The 23,958-nt window shown below is 56.5% G+C and overlaps 5 protein-coding genes across 5 annotated transcripts; 3 read left to right on the forward strand and 2 right to left on the reverse strand.

The window, feature by feature from the left end:
• Positions 1 to 237: 237 nt before the first annotated feature.
• On the forward strand, positions 238 to 1,048 carry IUM83_14129 (Retrovirus Polyprotein; the record flags this gene model as incomplete). The annotated part of the gene is made up of 2 exons (XM_067938854.1): positions 238 to 497; positions 610 to 1,048. The coding sequence occupies 2 exons, from the start codon at positions 238 to 240 to the stop codon at positions 1,046 to 1,048; spliced, it is 699 nt and encodes a 232-aa protein (XP_067787556.1).
• A 1,121-nt stretch (positions 1,049 to 2,169) lies between these two features.
• Positions 2,170 to 2,907, forward strand: IUM83_14130 (uncharacterized protein; the record flags this gene model as incomplete). Its single annotated transcript, XM_067938855.1, has 1 exon — positions 2,170 to 2,907. The coding sequence occupies one exon, from the start codon at positions 2,170 to 2,172 to the stop codon at positions 2,905 to 2,907; it is 738 nt and encodes a 245-aa protein (XP_067787484.1).
• Positions 2,908 to 2,991: 84 nt separating this feature from the next.
• Positions 2,992 to 3,459, forward strand: IUM83_14131 (RNA-dependent DNA polymerase; the record flags this gene model as incomplete). Its single annotated transcript, XM_067938856.1, has 2 exons — positions 2,992 to 3,135; positions 3,226 to 3,459. The coding sequence occupies 2 exons, from the start codon at positions 2,992 to 2,994 to the stop codon at positions 3,457 to 3,459; spliced, it is 378 nt and encodes a 125-aa protein (XP_067787483.1).
• Positions 3,460 to 12,593: 9,134 nt separating this feature from the next.
• Positions 12,594 to 13,616, reverse strand: IUM83_14132 (RNA-dependent DNA polymerase; the record flags this gene model as incomplete). The annotated part of the gene is made up of 2 exons (XM_067938857.1): positions 12,594 to 12,849; positions 12,949 to 13,616. 2 exons carry the CDS (start codon positions 13,614 to 13,616, stop codon positions 12,594 to 12,596), a joined length of 924 nt encoding a protein of 307 aa, XP_067787482.1.
• Positions 13,617 to 13,759: 143 nt separating this feature from the next.
• On the reverse strand, positions 13,760 to 15,266 carry IUM83_14133 (Gag-pol fusion protein; the record flags this gene model as incomplete). The annotated part of the gene is made up of 3 exons (XM_067938858.1): positions 13,760 to 14,034; positions 14,260 to 14,661; positions 14,843 to 15,266. 3 exons carry the CDS (start codon positions 15,264 to 15,266, stop codon positions 13,760 to 13,762), a joined length of 1,101 nt encoding a protein of 366 aa, XP_067787481.1.
• Positions 15,267 to 23,958: the final 8,692 nt, after the last annotated feature.

Consider the following 23,958-nt stretch of genomic DNA (forward strand, 5'->3'; position numbering starts at 1 on the left):
TGGTGGTCATACAGGGGCCTTCTGGACAGGGCCAGAGGGATGTGGTTACTGCGGGCTTGGCGTCATGGGGAAACCCCGCTGCGGAACACGAACAGGAAATTGCGAAAGAGGACTAATGGGTTTGGTTGTGTATTGGATGTTGTTAATGAAAGCTAAGGACATGACAACGGCACGTAACGATCGTGCGGAGCGTCGCAGGAACGGGCGGTTGCGGCGACAGAAGCTGCAAAGCGGCAGATGGCTTCAGTGACTCTGGAAACGGACGACGGCGGCGTGGTGACGCTGGACGCGGCAGAGATCCACCAAACCACGGGGAACACGCCAATGAACACGGGCTATGCTGGCTCGAATGCCGGTGCAGGAGGCGGCGACCAGGTGGCGAGTGGCGGTGACCAAAGCGAAGGAAGGAGCTGTCGTGCGGGCAGCGGCGGCGACAGCCAGCGCGGAGACGGACCCGATGCGACCCATGGCAGCGACCCCACGGGGACGAGTGCTGGGTGGAGCGCCGACTCGACTGGATCTGGGGTTGGTGCTGGAACGGGACTGGGATCGGAACTGCAGGGACCGGAACTGGAACGGGCGCGGGTGGTGCTGGAAACGCTGGATCAGGACGAGCACCGGTAACGATTGGGCCTGGCGGGGACCGGGGCTGGACGGTACGCCTCAGCAGCCGATCGTGGTGCGCGAGAAGGCGAAGTCGCTCAAGTTGACCAAGTTCAAGGGCTTGGACGACGCGATGCCCGTGACAATGTGGCTGAAGCCCGTGCGCGCGGAGGTGAGACGGCAGGCGGTGACCATTGGCGTAGTCTGGCAGGACAAGCAGCTGTATCACGAGGTGGCTGCACATCTCGACGGCGAAGCCCAACGATGGATCGCTACCGTCATGGAGACGGTACCGGAGAACGAGGAGAGCATCAGCACGCTCGCAAACATGCTCCGTGCAATGTACATGACACAGCGCACGAGCCCGGAGGTGGTAGACCTCCTCAACGCGCGACGTCAGATGCGAGGCGAGACGCTGGTGGAGTATGCGCAGGCCTTGCGATAGCTGAGCGGGGCGATGTCGGCGAGGACTGTCTAGTCAATGCCTTCCTCAAGGGCATGAGCAGCACTGAGGGTGAGACGCACGTGAGGGGCCACAGACCTCAGTCGCTAGACGAAGCAGTGAACCTGGCCGTACCGCATGTCGGCGAGTACGGCGAGGGGTATGGAGTGGGACTGGAGACAGCGATGTCGCGCTGGGACGAGCGCGAGGCCGCAAACGGGCGCGGGCCCTTGGCAGCGTCGGCGGCAGCGCAGGATCAAGAGCAGTATGGTCTGGCAGGGAGCTTTGACAATGTGATATCGGGGTACGGGCCCATGTGGGGTTCCGGGCCAGCCAAACAACCTCGGTACGATACCGAAGGTAGGCTGGTATTGGCCGGGAAAGCCAGTTCGCAGGAATGATGGAAGGCGATTCCGCCTGGATATCAACTGGTACCTACTGGTGCACAAGGGGGAACGTCTAGCGGTTCATAATTTCAAACAGCCAACACTGGTTCTCACGATCAGCATGACAGGAGGGGGAAGCGTCAAACGGGTGGCGACCAGAACGTGAAACGGCCGGCTAAGGCGCTGAAGGTCGAAGCGAGGCCACGCGGCAGCAACGGGAGCCACGGCACGTCCCGCGCTCGCCACGCGTGAGGACCGGCTCCGGAACCATGACCGCTACCTCGAGTGGCAGCAGAGACAACAGCAACCACGACGGGCAGCCGTGCCGCGGACCGGCACGGAGTGCTTTTACTGTGGGCAACCCGGGCACTTCGCCCGCGACTGTGAGTTGAAGCGAGCAGACTTGGAGTCGGTGAACGCCACGGCAGGGTCAGCTTCGCGGGAAGACAACGGCAACGGCTCGGGAAACGTCCCGCGAGCGTAAGGTCCCCGGTCTTATTGCTCGCGAGGCCTAGACCGGGTAAGACGGCGACTTTGGCGGCTGGCGGTACACGAGGGGAGCCGCGGAACGAGTACGGCTGCCAAACGCGAAGAAAGGGACAAGAAAGCGGAAGCGGCGTAGCGGGTGTTGCTCCCAGGCGTGTGGAGTGCGGACCAGCTGAAGGCGGGTTGCGTGGCGCACGCGCTCGCGCGGCAACGGACGGGGTGGCAACTGGGGATGGCGTGGTGCAAGCGACAATGCTCCACGACGACGCGAGAATGCCAGGGACGCCAGCGAGAGAAGTCGCGGCGACGGAGGCAAAGCCGGCAGCCGGCATCTGCTCGTCGATAGAAGGACAGGCCGCGGACGTGGGGGGCGCCAGAGTGCCAAGAGGCGAAGACGGTGTGCAGCGACAGGAGCTCAGTGTCGCGGTGAACGACCGCGGCGGCGTCGAGGAACAGGTGGGCATGGGGCCGAGCGGCATCGGCCAGCGCGGGGTGGTCGATGTGCGCGACGTACTAGAGGCGCCCGGCTTCGAGAGATGCGGAATCGCGGACAAGGCAGACCTGGACGTAAGTGTATCGGCGCAGTCGACGGTGGTGCGAGCGGCGTATAGATGCAGCACAGCGAGCCAGGATTGGCGGCGTGCGGGAGCACGGACTGGGGATGGCGGCGGAGCTACACCACAGACACTCCAGATGGCGTTGGGCGCGGAAATGATTGCGCATGACGTTATGAAGGAGAAGATGCTGATGGCCAAGGCCCAGGCAAAAGTGGATGAATCGGCGGCCTCGTCGGTGGAGGCGCAGCGGCTCCGCAAGCGACGGAAGCGTCTCGAGCACTCGAAGGCACGAAGGGCTAGGGGCAAGGAACGGCATGCCTCGACTGTTTCCAGTTCGAGCAAGGCAGAAGCCACGACGGAGTCGGTGCGGGGTCCGCCGCAGGGTGCGCCCGCGACGACGCTGGACGATGAAGCAGCCACGAGGCTGCAGTGATCAAGATCGAGGAGGCGTTTTGAGAAGCGGGCACACAAGGCGCGAGCGAAGGAGAGGCGAGAACTGCGCGCGCCACTGGCGAAGATGGCGCAACACGAGCCGGCGTACTTTGCCTTTGCGGAGGTGAACCCGTCGCAGCAGTCGGCCACGCCGGTGATCCTGACCCGCGACGAAGCTGAGGCACGGGGATTCACTCCATCGAGTGCGAGGCACGTGCAGCGAGCACGAGTACGACAAGTGCGGCCATCTCGGGCCTATGAGTAATGAAGCGGTAGTGCGTACGCGCACCCGCGAGTGGAGCTGACTACGGACGGCCAGCGGCCAGTGAGGGTCGGCAAGCTGAGGGCAGTGCACGCTCCGGTGGTTGACTCCTTGCCGACGGCCAAGGTGGTGATCAAGGGCGAGCGGAAGGCTATCAAGCTCGACACTGGGGCGCAGTTCAGTGTCGCCGGCGAGGAGTGGACGGCGTACGGTGAGAAGCAACGCACGCTACTGCCGGTGGACTATGTAGAGGGTTTCACGGGCGCTGGCTCGCGTGTACTGGGGGTCTGACGATTCAAGTTTCGTACCCAGTACGAACAGTCGATGGTGGTGGATGCTCTGATCGTCGAGGACGCAACGACGGCGTTCCTGTTGGGCGAGAATTGGATGCTCAAGTAGGGGGTAAAGATCGATTTCGTCTCGCAAGAGATGAAGTGGTATGAAGCGGACAACAAGAAGGTGGTGCCGTTCGAGTGCACGGCGACGGAGACGAAGAACGAGAGTCAGCAAGGGTGCGGCTGGTGCTGAAGACCAAGGTGCGGACGAGAACCTGTCACAACGTGAAGCTAGCAGTGGCAGCGCCCGATGGAACGGTGGGTTCGTTCACCCCGGACCAGCGCGTAGAGCCACACCTGTTGTTAGCGCCGACATTGACGGCAGTCCACGACGGCAAGGTCACGATCCCGGTGTTGAACCTGGAGGGAAGGACTAGCAAGCTGCCTTCATGCGAGGCCCTAGGATCCTGGGCGCCGACCAACGAAGAAGTGACGGTCATCGCGATGCAGGGGGGGGGGGACCACGACCAGGTCCGTCAATGGGTAGAGGGCTTGCGCACGAGCACGGAACCGCTCTTGAACGAGGAGGACTTGCACTTTGGCGACATGAACGGGACAGACTGTAACAGGGTTACACACACAAGTGACAACAGTCACTTGTGCATGACAACGTTCACAAGTGACAACAGTCACATATGGTTTAACAGATAAATATCTGTTAAAGGGTTTAGATACGTCCTCACATTGGTGTAAAACACACCAATGGATACATTGAAGTGGTCCACCACAATGAGTGGTTTACATATATCCAAAGATCCTATTGGTAGAAAGGATCATCTTTCTACCAATTAGAGACGTGCACATTGGCGGGGCTCTGACAGCCAGCCGCTGGCAACCCCTTTCATAGATTATAAACAGTTTTAGCATATTTGGGAGGAAGATCAATTTACAAACAATACAGTTCTCATTTTACCTTAAACGAGCTACTTGGTGTTTTATTTGATTTGTATTATTCTTGTGGACTCAAGTATAATTAATTCAAATTATTATTAATAAACTCCTACGCTTCCTCATACAAGTTGCGCAACGTGTAAGCTAAAGTAGTGAGCCAAAGTAGGCCCACTACACCGGGTAGCACTTTGTAGTCCGTCCAACGACCGACTGCTTGACGTTCGTACGAGGTGTACGAACGCGGAGCCGAGAACCCCATGAGCACGGAGGTGCCCATGGAGAGATCCAATACGCCTGCAACGCATGTTGCACGCGCGGACTGCCCCCACCTGTCTGACCCAGAGTGGGAAGCCCTCCGACGACTGTCAACAGTCATTGGAGAAGCGGCGATAGCTACGATGCTGCGTACGCTATCGCCGACGGAGCAACATGGTGTTGCTCTGGGGTTCATCATGAAGGAGCAGCGTGATGCTGCTTCCTCAGTGACGGCGTCGTCAGGGACGACACCGCGTGCTCAATCATTAAAATTGAGCGTGAGCAATTACGTGGGAAGAGAGGGCGAGCCTCTCCTCCGATGGCTTGTCGAGCTCGACACAGCCATAGCGGCTCGACGCATCGTCGACCCGCTGTCAAAGGTTGCGTTCGCCATGTCATGTCTTGGCGAACGAGCGAGGAGTTGGGCGTATGGACGCCGACTCTCAGATCCTATGTGCTGTAGCACGTACGAGATATTCAAAGAGGAGCTCAGATAAGCGTTTGAGCCCCCGCAAAATGAGTTCCGGTCGAGGGCGGAATTCCTCGACCTGCAGCAGGGTAAGCATGACGTCCATGCTTACGCGCAGCGCGCACGATACTTGGTCTCAAATATCGTGACTAATCCAATTGACGAGGCGACTAAGGTCGTCACGTTCATGAAGGGACTTAGAGATGGACCCGTGAAGACCTATCTCTTCCGAGAGTACCCGAGTACTCTCGAAGCTGCGATTACTCTCGCAATGCAAGAAGAGTTTAGCCTGCGGCAGGCTAAACTATATGCAAATGTACCGAGGCCGCGACCGCGCTCGGTAGCGAGGACGGGAGGTCCAGAACCAATGGACCTCTCGAACGCAACAACTGCTGGTTACCAGCAGCAGGGAGGCAACGTGCGATGCTTCCGTTGCGGAAGGATCGGTCACTTTGCACGGGAGTGCACAGCTCCCATGCCCCCCTGGAGGTGGCCGTCGTGGCGATGCTAGGCATCGCCGCGGACCAACAAAAAACGCGAACATCCAGTAGGCGCGGGGCGCCCTACTGGTAATGCAGTCACGCGTGCCGACATCGGGCACGCGACACTGAGGACTGCAGCCCCCAGTGAGACTAGCTCTCGCTGCAAGAAACAAGATGCCAGACCGAACCTAGTCATCTTGAAGGTTTACTCGAAGAGAGCGAGTGACTCTCTTCGAGCTTTGGTAGATTCGGGCGCGTCGAACAACTTTGTTCGACTGCGGAGTTTACCGAGTCTTGACTTCGAGGAGGTAAATGTACCTCGAAGTCTTCTGGAAGTGCGACTGGCAACAGGTGCCATCGTGAAGTCTGAGAAGCGCGTCGTGAACGTGCGCTTCTCGTACAAACAACGAGTGTTTGTCGAACACTTTATCGTCCTGGACTTGGACGATAACTTCGACGTTGTTATGGGCATGCCGTGGCTTGCACGGCATGATCCGGTAATTGACTGGAAGACGCGCACGCTCGTGCGCTTCGGTCTCGACTGCGGGACAGAGAGCGATGGCCCTGTTACCGCAGCGCACGCACCATCAGGTGCGCGCGGAACACCAGTCGAGACAGCGCTTAATGCTGCTGTCCCGGAGGGCCCAAGACGTGCGCGAGGATGCGCACAAGTGGATCCACGTCGGCGGTGCTGCCGACGTCGGAAGATGAGGATGTGTCGGTTCCGGGAACCAACACCCACGTTCAAGTGTGTAAGGGACAGTCACTGACCCGAAGAGGTCAGGTCGACGCACCCTCGGTGATGAGGGGCTCCGCAAATGGATGGCGTCGAGGTGACGAAGGCGTGTCAACTCCGGGAGTTGACGCTGCAAACAGTGCGGACGTCGCGACGCTAAGCGTCTTGACGCGCACCGATACTGGATTCCAGTATCGCGAGATGGAACTCGCTAATCCTCCGACGAGGGCGTCGGAGTTGACTTCGCTTCCAGCCATGAGCTGGAAGCGCTTCACGCGCGACTTGCACGATGGACGCATCGAGCAAGTCTGCGTTCTTTCGGCCAGCGAAAGAACGAAGAGCGAGAGCAAAGAGCTGAGGCAGCTCTTCATGGGAGGTACCACTGAGAGTGAAGACACTCTCAGTGCGAAGACAAAGCGAGAGCGCTTCGAGGAACAAGGCTGGGACTCGCTGAAGTCGAGTCCCTATTACGAATCGTTGAGGGAGTACAAGGACGTACTCCCGGAAGAGATTCCTGCGGAGCTTCCGCAGGATAAGGGCATTCAGCACGAGATTGATCTCGTGCCGGGCACGAAGTACTGTGTCACGCGGCAGTGGCCACTGCCGCGAGAGCAAGTAAAAGCGATCGACGACTTCTTTGAAAGTCGTCGTAAAGCAGGACAAGTGCGGGAATCAAAGTCCCCGCACAGTGCTCCGACGTTCTGTGTCAAGAAGCCACAGGGCGGATGGCGCATCGTTCATGCCTACAACAAGCTGAACGATGCGACGGTACCGGCGCAGACGCCGATACCGCGAAAAGATGTTAGCATCGATTCGATGGCAGGGAGCACCGTTTACAGTGCTCTCGACTTGCGAGACGGATTCGATCAGATCCTAATGCGTGAGAGCGACATCCCTCACACGGCCGTGAGCATGCCACTTGGCGTGCTCTGGGAGTGGCTAGTAATGCCGCAGGGGCTTAAGAACGCCCCTGCGACCTTCAACAGGTGCGTGACGCACTTGTTGCGCTCGGTGCTCGACTTCACACCGAGCTACTTCGATGATGTGTTCATCCACAGCCGGGCTGTGGACGGGAAGACCGACATTGAGATGCACCGGGTGCATCTCCGGAATTTACTTGAACTTATGCGAAAGCATAAGCTCTACGCGAACCTGAAGAAGTGTATATTCGGGGCGAGCGAGATACCCGTTCTCGGGTGTCTCGTAGGGAAAAATGGTGTTCGCCCTGACCCGGAAAAGGTCAGAGTGATTAATGAATGGCCAACGCCTTCAAGTGTCAAGGAACTGAGGCAGTTCCTTGGCTTGGCCACGTACTTGTGCAAGTACGTGGAGGATTACGCGGGCAAGATCCGCCCGCTGTCACAACTTCTTAAGAAAGAAGCTGGGTGGAATTGGACAGCCGATTGCCAAAAGGCATTCGATGCAGCCAAGCGGGGCTTGACTGTGGCACCGATCTTGGCAGTGGCTGACCAAGATCGCCCATTTCACGTAGTGTGTGACGCATCCGATTTCGCGATCGGATGCGCGTTAATGCAGCACGATCACGAGGGCCGTGATCGTGTCGTCTACTACCAATCGCGTCAGCTAAAGCCAGCTGAGTGCAACTATCCAGTACATGACAACGAACTCCTTGCCATGAAATATGCCCTCGCAAAGTTCCGAGTGTATTTGCTTGGAAGTAGACCATTCGTGGTCTACACCGACCATGCATCACTGCGCACTGCAGTGAAGTCACCACACATTTCACAAAGAATGGCGAGATGGCTCTCATTCTTTGCGGAGTACAACTTCCGGGTCGAATACAAACCCGGAAGATTGAATGTGGTGGCCGACGCGTTATCACGTCGGCCGGATTATGCAGAAGCTGCTGACGTCAATGCCATTGACGCCATGCGATCGAGCAAACCCACATCATCTCTGTTGGATGATGTGAAGGCCGCGTACGCGCACGACGCGGACGCGAAACTCTTGCTGGCCTATAGCACAGCGCCTTCTGACAAGTCCCGTCAGAAGCTGCCCAAGCACCTTCGAGCGCGTGCACATCGCTTTCGAGTGCACGAAGGACTGCTTCTTTATAATGCAGTCGACGACAACGCGGTCCGCGTTGTCGTGCCAAATGACCATGACCTGCGACTCAGGATCATGTACGAGTATCACGATGCCCCGTCTGCGGGACATCTCGGACGTGAGAAGACATACGTCCTTCTCACGCGTGACTTCTACTGGCACCACCAGTATAAGTGGGTGCGCAAGTACATCCGTGCTTGCGAGGTATGCCAACGCGTAAAGCCTGCGCCATTCGCGCAGGCTCCACTGCAATCACTACCGACTCCGTCGGAGTGTTGGAAGTCCATGTCTTTGGACTTCATCTTTGGTCTTCCCCCGGATAGCGGAGGGAATACCGGTGTTGTGGTCTTTGTAGACCGCTTCAGCAAGATGTGCCATCTTGCTGCGGTGCCGGCAGAAGTGACTGCAAAGCAGACGGCCCGTCTGTTCGTTGACATGGTGTTCAAACACCATGGCATGCCGACCGACATTGTGTCGGACAGAGACCTGCGCTTCACAGCGCACCTGTGGCAAGAAGTGTTTACACTTCTTGGGAGCTAGCTTTCAATGTCGACGGCGGACCATCCGCAGACGGACGGCCAAACCGAGCGCGTGAACAGCGTGCTCGTCGACATTCTGAAGAGCTACGCTCACTCGTTCCAATACTGGAGCGAGTGTTTGTCGATGACGGAATTCGCCATCAACAACTCGGTGCATGCCTCGACCGGGCATACACCGTTTTATGTGAATGTCATGCGGCATCCACGCCTACCGAGTTTACTCGGAGTGATGGCTCCCACTTTAAGCGGGGGAGGATCTACGACTGCAACACAGCAGCCGCAGAAAACCGCTGACACCTGCACAGTGTCAGCCGCGACAACAAGGAACAAGACAACCAGGTCTGCGCGGGGCGCTGACTTTAGCAGGAAGAACCAAGGGTCAGCGCAGGGCGCCGACCCCCAGAACAAGGAGAACGAGTCTGTGCAGAGCACAGACTCCACAAGGAACAAGGACCACGGGTCTGCGCAGGGCGCAGACACCGCGAAGAACCACGCAGGGGCCGGGCCTCTTGCGGAGAGCGAGATGAACGAGTTCAGCTCGGATGCGATTGACTTCATCAATAAAAGACAAGCCGTAATTCGGTTTGTCCAGGACACGATTGCAGCTTCTGTGGATAGACAGAAGCTGAACGCCGATAATATTGAGAGGGGCAACACAAGTGAATTCAAAGTGGATTCATTGGTTTTGTTATATACTCAAAATCTGCCTAAACATGCAGTTTCGGATTTCGGCGCAAGTAAGCTTGCTCCGCGCTTCATCGGGCCATTCACGGTGATGGTACGCCACGGTAACGCATACACGTTAGACATACCGTCTAGCATGCGGCTCCACCCGACATTCTATGTTGGGCGGTTAAAGTCATACCTTCAGCACGACGTCTGACCCGAAGAGAAAGACTTGGCGGGGGAAACTCTTCACCCCGCGTGGTCGCGCTGGAGCAGTTAATACAGTCGAGCCTACAGCCCGACCGACACGTTCAAGGCCGTCTGGGAGACCGCCACAGTCGGGACACGATGGTACAGAGCGGCAACCTCCGCGCTCTGAAGTACTCCACGACCGTCACCTGGTCGTGGAGCGACACGAGCTGAAGGTCAACATGGCGTTGACCATCGGGGCGTGTTTCCACCACCTCCGCCACCGCTGCGAGACGCACGCGGAGAAATTCGCTGGATCGTCCAGCGAATTGTTGATCATAGGAAAACAATCCGAGGTACGGATTGTTTTCGCATTCGCTGGAGAGATTTCCCTCCCCCACACGACACATGGGGACCGCGGAACGTCCTGATGGAAGACGTTCCGGACATTGTGAAGGAATACGAGCCCAACACGCACTACCAGCAAGAAGGTAGTGCGAGCGCTGTAGTAATCTACGACGCCCGAAGGCTCGTGTGCTAGATAATTAGCACGGAGATCATTGAAGCTTTCAGGTATACATATAGTATACCTGTCGTGGTCGCGATTGCTAATACTCACCGCTATATACGAATAGTGCCCACGGCGCACGGACACCAGCCTCAACCGCAACAGCGTGGAGCTGCTAATACTTGCCTCGCTTCGAGAAGGACTCGAAGTGCTTTGGATCTTGCTTACCCGATCACGGTAAGCAACAGAAATTCGCTTAGAGATGTCGACGCACAGACGCGGTCGACATCGAAGAATCGTACACAGACACTGTGTTGTCTGTTCCCGTGGTAGCGGCGCACCTTGCCCTGCCGCGCATGGTACTCAGCAACAGAGAGCTTACCCTCTGTTGCAATGGCAGTCTTCAGCTTGGTCGTGCTCATTGCGGATGAGCACGGAAACCCCCAGCACAAACAATTGACAAGCAGTCGATATTAATTGACGTGTTGAGACCGACACGTCTAAGCTTAACGGGGGGGGGGGATGGTGTAACGGGGTTACACACACAAGTGACAACTGTCACTTGTGCATGACAACGGTCACAAGTGACAACAGTCACTTATGGTTTAACAGATAAATATCTGTTAAAGGGTTTAGATACGTCCTCACATTGGTGTAAGGCACACCAATGGATACATTGAAGTGGTCCACCACAATGAGTGGTTTACATATATTCAAAGATCCTATTGGTAGAAAGGATCACCTTTCTACCAATTAGAGACGTGCACATTGGCGGGGCTCTGACAGCCAGCCGCTGGCAACCCCTTTCATAGATTATAAACAGTTTTAGCATATTTGGGAGGAAGATCAATTTACAAACAATACAGTTCTCATTTTACCTTAAACGAGCTACTTGGTGTTTTATTTGATTTGTATTATTCTTGTGGACTCAAGTATAATTAATTCAAATTATTAATAAACTCCTACGCTTCCTCATACAAGTTGCGCAACGTGTAAGCTAAAGTAGTGAGCCAAAGTAGGCCCACTACACGGTGCCAACCCCCACGGCAATCCCGTTGCACGTCGGCTGGTCGGAGTGGCCGGGGAGATAGAGTAGTGCGTCCGCCTAAACAGCCTGGTAGACGCAATGAGGGAGATCCATGTGCGAGGCAGTCACGCAACACTAACCAGACAGCTACTGGCCGTCGGACCAGCCGTCCTTCAGATAGGGACGACGGGGAGGACACATTATCGGCGACCCACGCCCCGGGAAAGGCCGGTGGGCTGTGTCCCGCAGGTAGCCCGTATTCCTCTAACTACTGTTGCGGGCTCCGGAGCTCGAGTCCGAGTGCGCGCGGGTGAACTCCGACGCCCTCACGGCCAAGGCAGGTTGTCGCACTCCCGCCGCAGCCCCCGCGGTCTTTCTTCACGGTCCCCACCACCCTACTGTCTTTCGCCCTCTTAACTGCACTGGTCGTCCTGCCCTCCGTCTTACCTGAGTCTTTACTTATACCAACGTTCGGCACCACTCTCCTCTGTATTAGTCTTACTGCTCTCCAACCGGGAACAATTGCAACTGAGGGTCGAGCGGCCTCGCCGCACGCTCGTTGCCCTCGCCTACGAAGCCCACCCAGTCGCTTACACTACCCTACGAGAGGGCCCTTCCTATCCGATCCGCTCCCTCTGCTGCTCCTCACCTTTCTCGGAGCTCCTCAGTCGCACACTCCACCCCACGCTGTCGCCTTGCCCTTCCGCATACTCCACGGCGTCACTCCTCGCCATGTCACCCCGCCTTCGGTCGCCATCGCTGCCGTCGTCTAGCACCTTGAAGCTGTGCAGCCCTTCAAGATCCCGCCCATGGCCTGTGTCACGAGCCTGCTGGCTCGCTGCCGCCACCATCCCGGAGATCTGCCACTCTCCTTGGTCCCGACTTTGCCGCTCTTTCACCCCGTCAAGTCGATCAGTACCTTCGGCTGTCGGTGCCGTCGCCTGGCGGCCACGTGATCGCTCCCCTGCCTACACGCCATCCCCAGCCTCAAGATCGTCCTCGATCTTTCCGGCGTCGTCCAACGCTTCGAACTCCTCGTGGGTGAGCCACTTTCGGCCCATTGGTCCCCCATGCCGTGTACTGTACTCGACTTCATGTTCAATGACGTAACGCCCGGCGCGGTTACGCACTCGTCGTCGCGCCCGTTCCACGATGAAACCTGCCGTTTGCACTTGCAGCTGTTCCGGCAATGACACCGGCCGACGCGGTTGCCCTCGCCCTCATAACATGCCGACGCGTGCTCCATCTCCACCTTCTCGATCTAATCCGTCACGCTGAGAGCCCTCTTCTCCTTGCCGGGCTCTGTTCCCAACTGGTACGGGGGTACCGTCCCCTGCACCTCCGCGTCCACTGGCTTCGCTGCCACGTTCGGCACCCTCACCACCGTGTATCCCACGAGCAGCGTCTGCACCAGCCGTCTGCGCATCTGTGGCTGCCTGCTGGTTACGCAGATCTTGGCGCCGAGCTGTCCGCTCTCCTCGCGCCGCGTTTTCGGCTTGGCACCGCTGTTTCTTGTGCTGGGCCACCTCGCTTGCACCATCATCCGCCTTCGCCTGTCGCTTCCGCTGCTGGTTTGTCACTGGCATCGGGGCTGCTCGACATCTCGCCCACCGCACCGGCTATCTACAGCTGCCATAGTGCCCTCGGCTGCTATTCTCGGCATCATTCCTGCTGAACCGCCATCACTGGGGACTTCCTGTCCTGAGCCAGCGGCTTCTGACCGTTTCGCCGCCATTACACCACCGACTGCGGCGTACAGATGAACGTCGCCGTCTTGTACGTTGCGATCTCCGACCGGCAGCTCCTCATTGGCCTGCCCCACTATCGAGTTCTCGGTCCCGGCGTTGTCGTCACTGTGCTCTTCGGCACCCGCTTCCTCCGCCAGTTCTGCAATGATCCGGTCTGCCACATCACCCAGCGAGTTGCTTGGGCACTTGCTCGACACTAAAAAGCTGCAGTGCACCACGAGGTGCTCGTCGTTGTCGTCTCGGAGGACCACGAAATTGTCGAAGCCCGCATCCCGAATGATCTTTGCTGGGCCCACCCACTGTTGAGCCAGCTTTGTGATGCCCTTACCCTTGGGCGGTTTGAACACCCACACCGAGTCCCCATCCTGGAAGGTCGTGCTTCGTCGCACGCGCCTGTTGTAGTAGCGCTCGCGCCGGAGCTGGTCCTTCGTCAACGCTGCCCTCGCAATCGCTGTCGCCCTTGCCATGTTATTGACCAATGCGCGGTGATAGCCCACGAACGCGCCGATCTGCGTGACTCCACTCGCCCTTAGCATCTCATTTGGAGCTCGCAACCTTCGCCCCATCATGTGTTCGTTTGGGCTGAAGCCCGTACCGCCGTGCCTCGCGCCATTGCACGCATACGCCGCGCACGACAACCATCGATCCCAGTCGTCCTGGGCGGCTGCTACGTAGATCGCTACAATATCTTTCCACGAGCGGTGGAACCGCTCCACCAGATTAATAACGCTGGCCTGTACGGGACCGGCGTGATCTGCTTCGCCTGCAGCACGTCGACCAGCGCGTCGATCACCTTGCCGTTCAGCTCCGGCGCGCCGTCCATCGTGATCTCGCGCATGGGTCCGTACACAAAGACTAGCTTCTCCGCAATAAACTTCGCGACGTCCGTCGCCGTGCGGTTCGCGACAGCCACCACTACCGCGTAGCGCGTAGCATAGTCCACCGCGGCCACCACTTAACGGTTCCCATCGGCAATCAAGGGTAGAGGACCTGCCACGTCCAATGCCCATCTGTCGCCTGCACTTCCGATTCCTTGGCTCCTCAGCGGAGGGATGATTTCCCTCGCCTTCGCCTTTCGCAAGCCACAGTCTCTGCACGCCTGTACCCAGCGCCTGACTTGCGCCCGCATATCGGGCCACCAGTAACTCACGGACAACCTCGCATACGTCTGTGGCGTACGCAGGTGGCACGCAAACACTGAATCGTGCCCCTCCCGCAATGCCTTCGCCCACAGTGTCGTCGGCAGCACTACTCGCAGCCCACCGTCGCTCTCCCGGATGTACACGATACCGTGCACGACCACGACGTCGCGATCACCGCACTCGCCCTTGCTGCGCAGCTTCTTGACCGCCCGGTCCTTCGCCTGTCCAGCCCTGATCTCGCGGTCCGTCAGCTGGCCTTCCCCTCCGACCACTCGTTCATCTCGCTGGTTCGCACCATCACTCGCCCGCTGGCCTGCTCCCGTGACAGCACCCACTGGTGCCCTCGATAGGGCGTCGGCGACAACGTTACTGGCGCCTGGTCGATAGATGACCTCGAAGTCGTATTCTTGCAGCTGTAGTGCCCAGCGGTGAAGCCGTCCTGGTGAATCCTTGGACGTCATCAGCCACTTCAGCGCTGACCAAGCCGAATATCCGCCCATACAAGTAGGGCCTGAATAGTTTTACCGCCCAAATCACCGCCGCGCACTCGAGGTCAGTGATGCTGTACCTCGCCACCACTTCAGAGTTGATTTTAGCCGCGTAAGCAATTAGCTGCTCACCGCGCCCCTGGTCTTGCACGAGTGTGGCCCCGAGGCCGACCTTCGATGCGTCCGTCACTAACCTCAACGGACGTGAGAAATCTGGATACGCTAACAGCGGTCTTTCCGTAAGCGCTGCCTTCAGGTCCTCGAACACCGCCTGCTGCGGCTCCGCCCACCGCCACACTACTCCTTTCCGCAGCAACTTCGTCATGGGCGATGCCCTGCTCGCTAACTCAGGCACAAACCTCCGGTAGTATCCGGCCATATGCACGAAGCGCTTGATCTCCTTGGTGTTGGTCGGCACCGGAAAGTCCACCACGCTCTGCACCAGGCTAAGCATCGGCCGCACACCGTCCCTGTCCAACTCGTCCCCCAGGTACTTTAGCCGTTCCGCCGCGAACGTGCACTTGCTCGCTTTAAGGGACAGCCCCGCCTTGGCCAACCGCTCGAGCACTGCCGCTAGCTCGACCACGTGGCGAGCTACTCCGCCCCTTGAAAAGACAATCACGTCGTCGAGGTAGACAAGGCAACTCCTCCTGGTCTATCCTCGCAACACCGCATTCATCATCCGTTGAAAGGTCCCCGGTGCATTTGCCAGTCCAAATGGCATCCACCCGAACCGGAATAGCCCCTTGCATGTCACAAAGCCCGTTTTGTCGCGGTCCCGCCTCGCTACAGGCACTGGCCAGTACCGGGCATGGAGGTCCAGGCTGGTGAAACGCTGAGCTCCATCCAGCTTGTCCAGTGTGTCATCGATTCGGGGTAACTGGTACACGTCCTTTGCAGTGACAGCATTGAGCTGTCGATAGTCGATACAGAAACGCACCGTGCCATCCTTCTTCCTAACCAGAACGACGGGGAAGCCCCACACCCCGTTGCTCACCTCAATTACGTCATCCTGCAGCATTGCGTCCACCTCCTCGTCGATGATTCGCTGCTCGTCATGCGCGTGCCGCCGCGGCCTCACCTTGATTAGCGCTGCTGTGCCCGTATGAATTTCGTGCTCGACGCCGAGTGTCGTCACGGGTGGGCACCCTTGCTTCAAGTAATGCCGGGTAGTTCCTTAACAGTGTCAGCAGGAGCTCATTGTCTGTGTAGTGGGCCTACTTTGTCTCACTACTTTAGCTTACACGTCGCGCTACGTGTATGAGGAAGCGTAGGAGTTTATTAATAATTTGAATTAATTATACTTGAGTCCACAAGTATAATACAAATCAAATAAAACACCAAGTAGCTCGTTTAAGGTAAAATGAGAACTGTATTGTTTGTAAATTGATCTTCCTCCCAAATATGCTAAAACTGTTTATAATCTATGAAAGGGGTTGACAGCGGCTGGCTGTCAGAGCCCCGCCAATGTGCACGTCTCTAATTGGTAGAAAGATGATCCTTTCTACCAATAGGATCTTTGGATATATGTAAACCACTCATTGTGGTGGACCACTTCAATGTATCCATTGGTGTGCCTTACACCAATGTGAGGACGTATCTAAACCCTTTAACAGATATTTATCTGTTAAACCACAAGTGACAGATGTCACTTGTGACCGTTGTCATGCACAAGTGACTGTTGTCACTTGTGTGTGTAACCCCGTTACATCATCCCCCCCCGTTAAGCTTAGACGTGTCGGTCTCGACACGCCAATTAATATCGACTGCTTGTCAATTGTTTGTGCTGGGGGTTTCCGTGCTCATCCGCAATGAGCACGACCAAGCTGAAGACTGCCATTGCAACAGAGGGTAAGCTCTCTGTTGCTGAGTACCATGCGCGGCAGGGCAAGGTGCGCCGCTACCACGGGAACAGACAACACAGTGTCTGTGTACGATTCTTCGATGTCGACCGCGTCTGTGCGTCGACATCTCTAAGCGAATTTCTGTTGCTTACCGTGATCGGGTAAGCAAGATCCAAAGCACTTCGAGTCCTTCTCGAAGCGAGGCAAGTATTAGCAACTCCACGCTGTTGCGGTGGAGGCAGGTGTCCGTGCGCCGTGGGCACTGTCCGTCCAGGTGGCGGTGCGTGTTAGCAACCGCGACCTCAACAGGTATGCTATATGTATACCTGAAAGCTTCAGTGATCCCCGTGCTAATTATCTAGCACGCGAGCCATCGGGCGTTGTAGATTACTACAGCGCTCGCACTACCTTCTTGCTAGTAGTGCGTGTTGGGCTTCGTATTCCTTCACCATGTCCTGAACGTCTTCCAGGACGTTCCATGGTTCCCATGTGTCGTGGTGGGGAGGGAAACCTCTCCAGCGAATGCAAAAACAATCCGGACCTCGGATTGTTTTCTTATGATCAACAATTCGCTGGACGATCCAGCGAATTTCTCCGCGTGCGTCTCGCAGTGGTGGTGGAGGTGGTGGAAACACGCCCCGATGGTCAACGCCATGTTGACCTTCAGCTCGTGTCGCTCCACGACCAGGTGACGGTCGTGGAGTACTTCAGAGCGCGGAGGTTGCCGCTCTGTACCATCGTGTCCCGACTGTGGCGGTCTCCCAGACGGCCTTGAACGTGTCGGTCGGGCTGTAGGCTCGACTGTATTAACTGCTCCAGCGCGACCACGCGGGGTGAAGAGTTTCCCCCGCCAAGTCTTTCTCTTCGGGTCAGACGTCGTGCTGAAGGTATGACTTTAACCGCCCAACATAGAATGTCGGGTGGAGCCGCATGCTAGACGGTATGTCTAACGTGTATGCGTTACCGTGGCGTACCATCACCGTGAATGGCCCGATGAAGCGCGGAGCAAGCTTACTTGCGCCGAAATCCGAAACTGCATGTTTAGGCAGATTTTGAGTATATAACAAAACCAATGAATCCACTTTGAATTCACTTGTGTTGCCCCTCTCAATATTATCGGCGTTCAGCTTCTGTCTATCCACAGAAGCTGCAATCGTGTCCTGGACAAAACCGAATTACGGCTTGTCTTTTATTGATGAAGTCAATCGCATCCGAGCTGAACTCGTTCATCTCGCTCTCCGCAAGAGGCCCGGCCCCTGCGTGGTTCTTCGCGGTGTCTGCGCCCTGCGCAGACCCGTGGTCCTTGTTCCTTGTGGAGTCTGTGCTCTGCACAGACTCGTTCTCCTTGTTCTGGGGGTCGGCGCCCTGCGCTGACCCTTGGTTCTTCCTGCTAAAGTCAGCGCCCCGCGCAGACCTGGTTGTCTTGTTCCTTGTTGTCGCGGCTGACACTGTGCAGGTGTCAGCGGTTTTCTGCGGCTGCTGTGTTGCAGTCGTAGATCCTCCCCCGCTTAAAGTGGGAGCCATCACTCCGAGTAAACTCGGTAGGCGTGGATGCCGCATGGCATTCACATAAAACGGTGTATGCCCGGTCGAGGCATGCACCGAGTTGTTGATGGCGAATTCCGCCATCGACAAACACTCGCTCCAGTATTGGAACGAGTGAGCGTAGCTCTTCAGAATGTCGACGAGCACGCTGTTCACGCGCTCGGTTTGACCGTCCGTCTGCGGATGATCCGCAGTCGACATGGAAAGCTAGCTCCCAAGAAGTGTAAACACTTCTTGCCACAGGTGCGCTGTGAAGCGCGGGTCTCTGTCCGACACGATGTCGGACGGCATGCCATGGTGTTTGAACACCATGTCGACGAGCAGACGGGCCGTCTGCTTTGCAGTCACTTCTGCCGGCACCGCAGCAAGATGGCACATCTTGCTGAAGCGGTCTACAAAGACCACAACACCGGTGTTCCCTCCGCTATCCGGGGGAAGACCAAAGATGAAGTCCAAAGACATGGACTTCCAACACTCCGACGGAGTCGGTAGTGATTGCAGTGGAGCCTGCGCGAATGGCGCAGGCTTTACGCGTTGGCATACCTCGCAAGCACGGATGTACTTGCGCACCCACTTATACTGGTGGTGCCAGTAGAAGTCACGCGTGAGAAGGACGTATGTCTTCTCACGTCCGAGATGTCCCGCAGACGGGGCATCGTGATACTCGTACATGATCCTGAGTCGCAGGTCATGGTCATTTGGCACGACAACGCGGACCGCGTTGTCGTCGACTGCATTATAAAGAAGCAGTCCTTCGTGCACTCGAAAGCGATGTGCACGCGCTCGAAGGTGCTTGGGCAGCTTCTGACGGGACTTGTCAGAAGGCGCTGTGCTATAGGCCAGCAAGAGCTTCGCGTCCGCGTCGTGCGCGTACGCGGCCTTCACATCATCCAACAGAGATGATGTGGGTTTGCTCGATCGCATGGCGTCAATGGCATTGACGTCAACAGCTTCTGCATAGTCCGGCCGACGTGATAACGCGTCGGCCACTACATTCAATCTTCCGGGTTTGTATTCGACCCGGAAGTTATACTCCGCAAAAAATGAGAGCCATCTCGCCATTCTTTGTGATATGTGTGGCGACTTCACTGCGGTGCGCAGTGATGCATGGTCGGTGTAGACCACGAATGGTCTACTTCCAAGCAAATACACTCGGAACTTTGCGAGGGCATATTTCATGGCAAGGAGTTCGTTGTCATGTACTGGATAGTTGCACTCAGCTGGCTTCAGCTGACGCGATTGGTAGTAGACGACACGATCACGGCCCTCGTGATCGTGCTGCATCAACGCGCATCCGATCGCGAAGTCGGATGCGTCACATACGACGTGGGATGGATGATCTTGGTCAGCCACTGCCAAGATCGGTGCCTCAGTCAAGCCCCGCTTGACTGCATCGAATGCCTTTTGGCAATCGGCTGTCCAATTCCACACGGCTTCTTTCTTAAGAAGTTGTGACAGCGGGCAGATCTTGCCCGCGTAATCCTCCACGTACTTGCACAAGTACGTGGCCAAGCCAAGGAACTGCCTCAGTTCCTTGACACTTGAAGGCGTTGGCCATTCATTAATCACTCTGACCTTTTCCGGGTCAGGGCGAACACCATTTTTCCCTACGAGACACCCGAGAACGGGTATCTCGCTCGCCCCGAATATACACTTCTTCAGGTTCGCGTAGAGCTTATGCTTTCGCATAAGTTCAAGTAAATTCCGGAGATGCACCCGGTGCATCTCAATATCGGTCTTCCCGTCCACAGCCCGGCTGTGGATGAACACATCATCGAAGTAGCTCGGTGTGAAGTCGAGCACCGAGCGCAACAAGTGCGTCACGCACCTGTTGAAGGTCGCAGGGGCGTTCTTAAGCCCCTGCGGCATTACTAGCCACTCCCAGAGCATGCCACTTGGCGTGCTCACGGCCGTGTGAGGGATGTCGCTCTCACGCATTAGGATCTGATCGAATCCGTCTCGCAAGTCGAGAGCACTGTAAACGGTGCTCCCTGCCATCGAATCGATGCTAACATCTTTTCGCGGTATCGGCGTCTGCGCCGGTACCGTCGCATCGTTCAGCTTGTTGTAGGCATGAACGATGCGCCATCCGCCCTGTGGCTTTTTGACACAGAACGTCGGAGCACTGTGCGGGGACTTTGATTCCCGCACTTGTCCTGCTTTGCGACGACTTTCAAAGAAGTCGTCGATCGCCTTCACTTGCTCTCGCGGCAGTGGCCACTGCCGCTTGACACAGTACTTCGTGCCCGGCACGAGATCAATCTCGTGCTGAATGCCCTTATCCTGCGGAAGCTCCGCAGGAATCTCTTCCGGGAGTACGTCCTTGTACTCCCTCAACGATTCGTAATAGGGACTCGACTTCAGCGAGTCCCAATTTTGTTCCTCGAAGCGCTCTCGCTTTGTCTTCGCACTGAGAGTGTCTTCACTCTCAGTGGTACCTCCCATGAAGAGCTGCCTCAGCTCTTCGCTCTCGCTCTTCGTTCTTTCGCTGGCCGAAAGAACGCAGACTTGCTCGATGCGTCCACCGTGCAAGTCGCGCGTGAAGCGCTTCCAGCTCATGGCTGGAAGCGAAGTCAACTCCGACGCCCTCGTCGGAGGATTAGCGAGTTCCATCTCGCGATACTGGAATCCAGTATCGGTGCAAGACGTCAGCGTCTCGACGCCCGGCGACGTTCTTGTAGCGTCTCGATCCCGGAACGAGGCTTGCGCAGCGTTCTTCGCATGCGCCGTGTTGTGCAGGCCCGGTCATGGTCGGTTTTCCGCCGGCGGACCCTGTCTGATCACCCGGCTTTCGTCGTGCACCTGACAGCATGCAAATTGCGTCAGTGCGGTACGTTTGCAACCGTCCGTACTGTTTGCAGCGTCAACTCCCGAGTTGACACGCCTCGACGCCATTCATTGGCGGAGCCCCTCATGACCGAGGGTGCGTCGGCTCCCGGAGCCGACGCGTCGTTGTCGACCTGACCTCTTCGGGTCAGGGACTGTCCCTTACACGCTTGAACGTGGGTATTGGTTCCCGGAACCAGTACATCTTTTTCTTCTGACGTCGGCAGCATTGCCGACGTTGGTCTCACTTGTGCGCGCCCTCGCGCACTTCCTGGGCACTACGGGACAGCAGCATTAAGCGCTGTCCCGACTGGTAAGCCGCGCGCACCTGCTGGTGCGTGCGCTACGGTAATAGGGCCATCGCTCTCTGTTCCGCTGTCGCGACCGAAGCGCACGAGCGTGCGCTTCTTCCAGTCAATTACCGGATCATGCCGTGCAAGCCACGGCATGCCCATAACAACGTCGAAGTTATCGTCCAAGTCCAGGACGATAAAGTGTTCGACAAACACTCGTTGTTTGTACGAGAAGCGCATGTTCACGACGCGCTTCTCAGACTTCACGATGGCACCTGTTGCCAGTCGCACTTCCAGAAGACTTCGAGGTACATTTACCTCCTCGAAGTCAAGACTCGGTAAACTCCGCAGTCGAACAAAGTTGTTCGACGCGCCCGAATCTACCAAAGCTCGAAGAGAGTCACTCGCTCTCTTCGAGTAAACCTTCAAGATGACTAGGTTCGGTCTGGCATCTTGTTTCTTGCAGCGAGAGCTAGTCTCACTGGGGGCTGCAGTCCTCAGTGTCGCGTGCCCGATGTCGGCACGCGTGACTGCATTACCAGTAGGGCGCCCCGCGCCTACTGGATGTTCGCGTTTTTTGTTGGTCCGCGGCGATGCCTAGCATCGCCACGACGGCCACCTCCAGGGGGCATGGGAGCTGTGCACTCCCGTGCAAAGTGGCCGATCCTTCCGCAACGGAAGCATCGCACGTTGCCTCCCTGCTGCTGGTAACCAGCAGTTGTTGCGTTCGAGAGGTCCATTGGTTCTGGACCTCCCGTCCTCGCTACCGAGCGCGGTCGCGGCCTCGGTACATTTGCATATAGTTTAGCCTGCCGCAGGCTAAACTCTTCTTGCATTGCGAGAGTAATCGCAGCTTCGAGAGTACTCGGGTACTCTCGGAAGAGATAGGTCTTCACGGGTCCATCTCTAAGTCCCTTCATGAACGTGACGACCTTAGTCGCCTCGTCAATTGGATTAGTCACGATATTTGAGACCAAGTATCGTGCGCGCTGCGCGTAAGCATGGACGTCATGCTTACCCTGCTGAAGGTCGAGGAACTCCGCCCTCGACCGGAACTCGTTTTGCGGGGGCTCAAACGCTTGTTTGAGCTCCTCTTTGAACACTTCGTACGTGCTGAAGCACATAGGATCGGAGAGTCGGCGTCCATACGCCCAACTCCTTGCGCGTCCGCCAAGGCAGGACATGGCGAACGCGACCTTCGACAGCGGGTCGACGATGCGTCGAGCCGCTATGGCTGTGTCGAGCTCGACAAGCCATCGGAGGAGAGGCTCGCCCTCTCTTCCCAGGTAATTGCTTACGCTCAATTTTAATGGTTGAGCACGCGGTGTCGTCCCTGACGACGCTGTCACTAAGGAAGCAGCATCACGCTGCTCCTTCATGATGAACCCCAGAGCAACACCATGTTGCTCCGTCGGCGATAGCGTACGCAGCATCGTAGCTATCGCCGCTTCTCCAATGACTGTTGACAGTCGTCGGAGGGCTTCCCACTCTGGGTCAGACAGGTGGGGGCAGTCCGCGCGTGCAACATGCGTTGCAGGCGTATTGGATCTCTCCATGGGCACCTCCGTGCTCATGGGGTTCTCGGCTCCGCGTTCGTACACCTCGTACGAACGTCAAGCAGTCGGTCGTTGGACGGACTACAAAGTGCTACCCGGTGTAGTGGGCCTACTTTGGCTCACTACTTTAGCTTACACGTTGCGCAACTTGTATGAGGAAGCGTAGGAGTTTATTAATAATTTGAATTAATTATACTTGAGTCCACAAGAATAATACAAATCAAATAAAACACCAAGTAGCTCGTTTAAGGTAAAATGAGAACTGTATTGTTTGTAAATTGATCTTCCTCCCAAATATGCTAAAACTGTTTATAATCTATGAAAGGGGTTGCCAGCGGCTGGCTGTCAGAGCCCCGCCAATGTGCACGTCTCTAATTGGTAGAAAGTTGATCCTTTCTACCAATAGGATCTTTGAATATATGTAAACCACTCATTGTGGTGGACCACTTCAATGTATCCATTGGTGTGCCTTACACCAATGTGAGGACGTATCTAAACCCTTTAACAGATATTTATCTGTTAAACCATAAGTGACTGTTGTCACTTGTGACCGTTGTCATGCACAAGTGACAGTTGTCACTTGTGACCGTTGTCATGCACAAGTAACTGTTGTCACTTGTGTGTAACCCCGTTACACACCGGCTACAGTTTCGACAATGCGTGTCAGCTTCAGATGGTATGTAGGTTGTTGAACAAAGTTCACGACGACAAGACTGTAATTTACTGATGATGAAAGAATATATCGCACTGTGACTGGAGTGCATCGTCAGCGGAGAGAGGGAGGAATTAGCCCTCGTCGGTGTTGATTTCATCTACATGTAGATTCCCGGTTTTTAAGCAAACTGGGTTTTGGACAGCTTCGTGCGATAACGACAGAAACCAGCTTGACTTGCTGGAGTAGCACAAGCTCATGCGGATCATTCGCATATAGTAGATTTTCTTTCTCCAATCGACATATTAGTCGACGAAAGGAATTGCATCTGCGTGGTGGTATCCAAGGTGCGTAAGACCGTTGTTGAGGAAACTATGTTGCCCTTGGCTTATTGAAAATCCTGACACTCATGCGAAAAGCCGAAGCGAATCTGCGGACTTTTGTTTTCAGTTCAGCTCGCTTGTAAGTCTAGATTCGGAAGTGTTGGCTTATTATCGGTCTCAGTGCACACGTCTGATGACACCAGTTACTT

The sequence above is a fragment of the Phytophthora cinnamomi genome (genome assembly GCF_018691715.1).
Source record: "Phytophthora cinnamomi strain GKB4 chromosome Unknown Contig60, whole genome shotgun sequence".
Lineage (NCBI taxonomy): Eukaryota > Oomycota > Peronosporomycetes > Peronosporales > Peronosporaceae > Phytophthora > Phytophthora cinnamomi.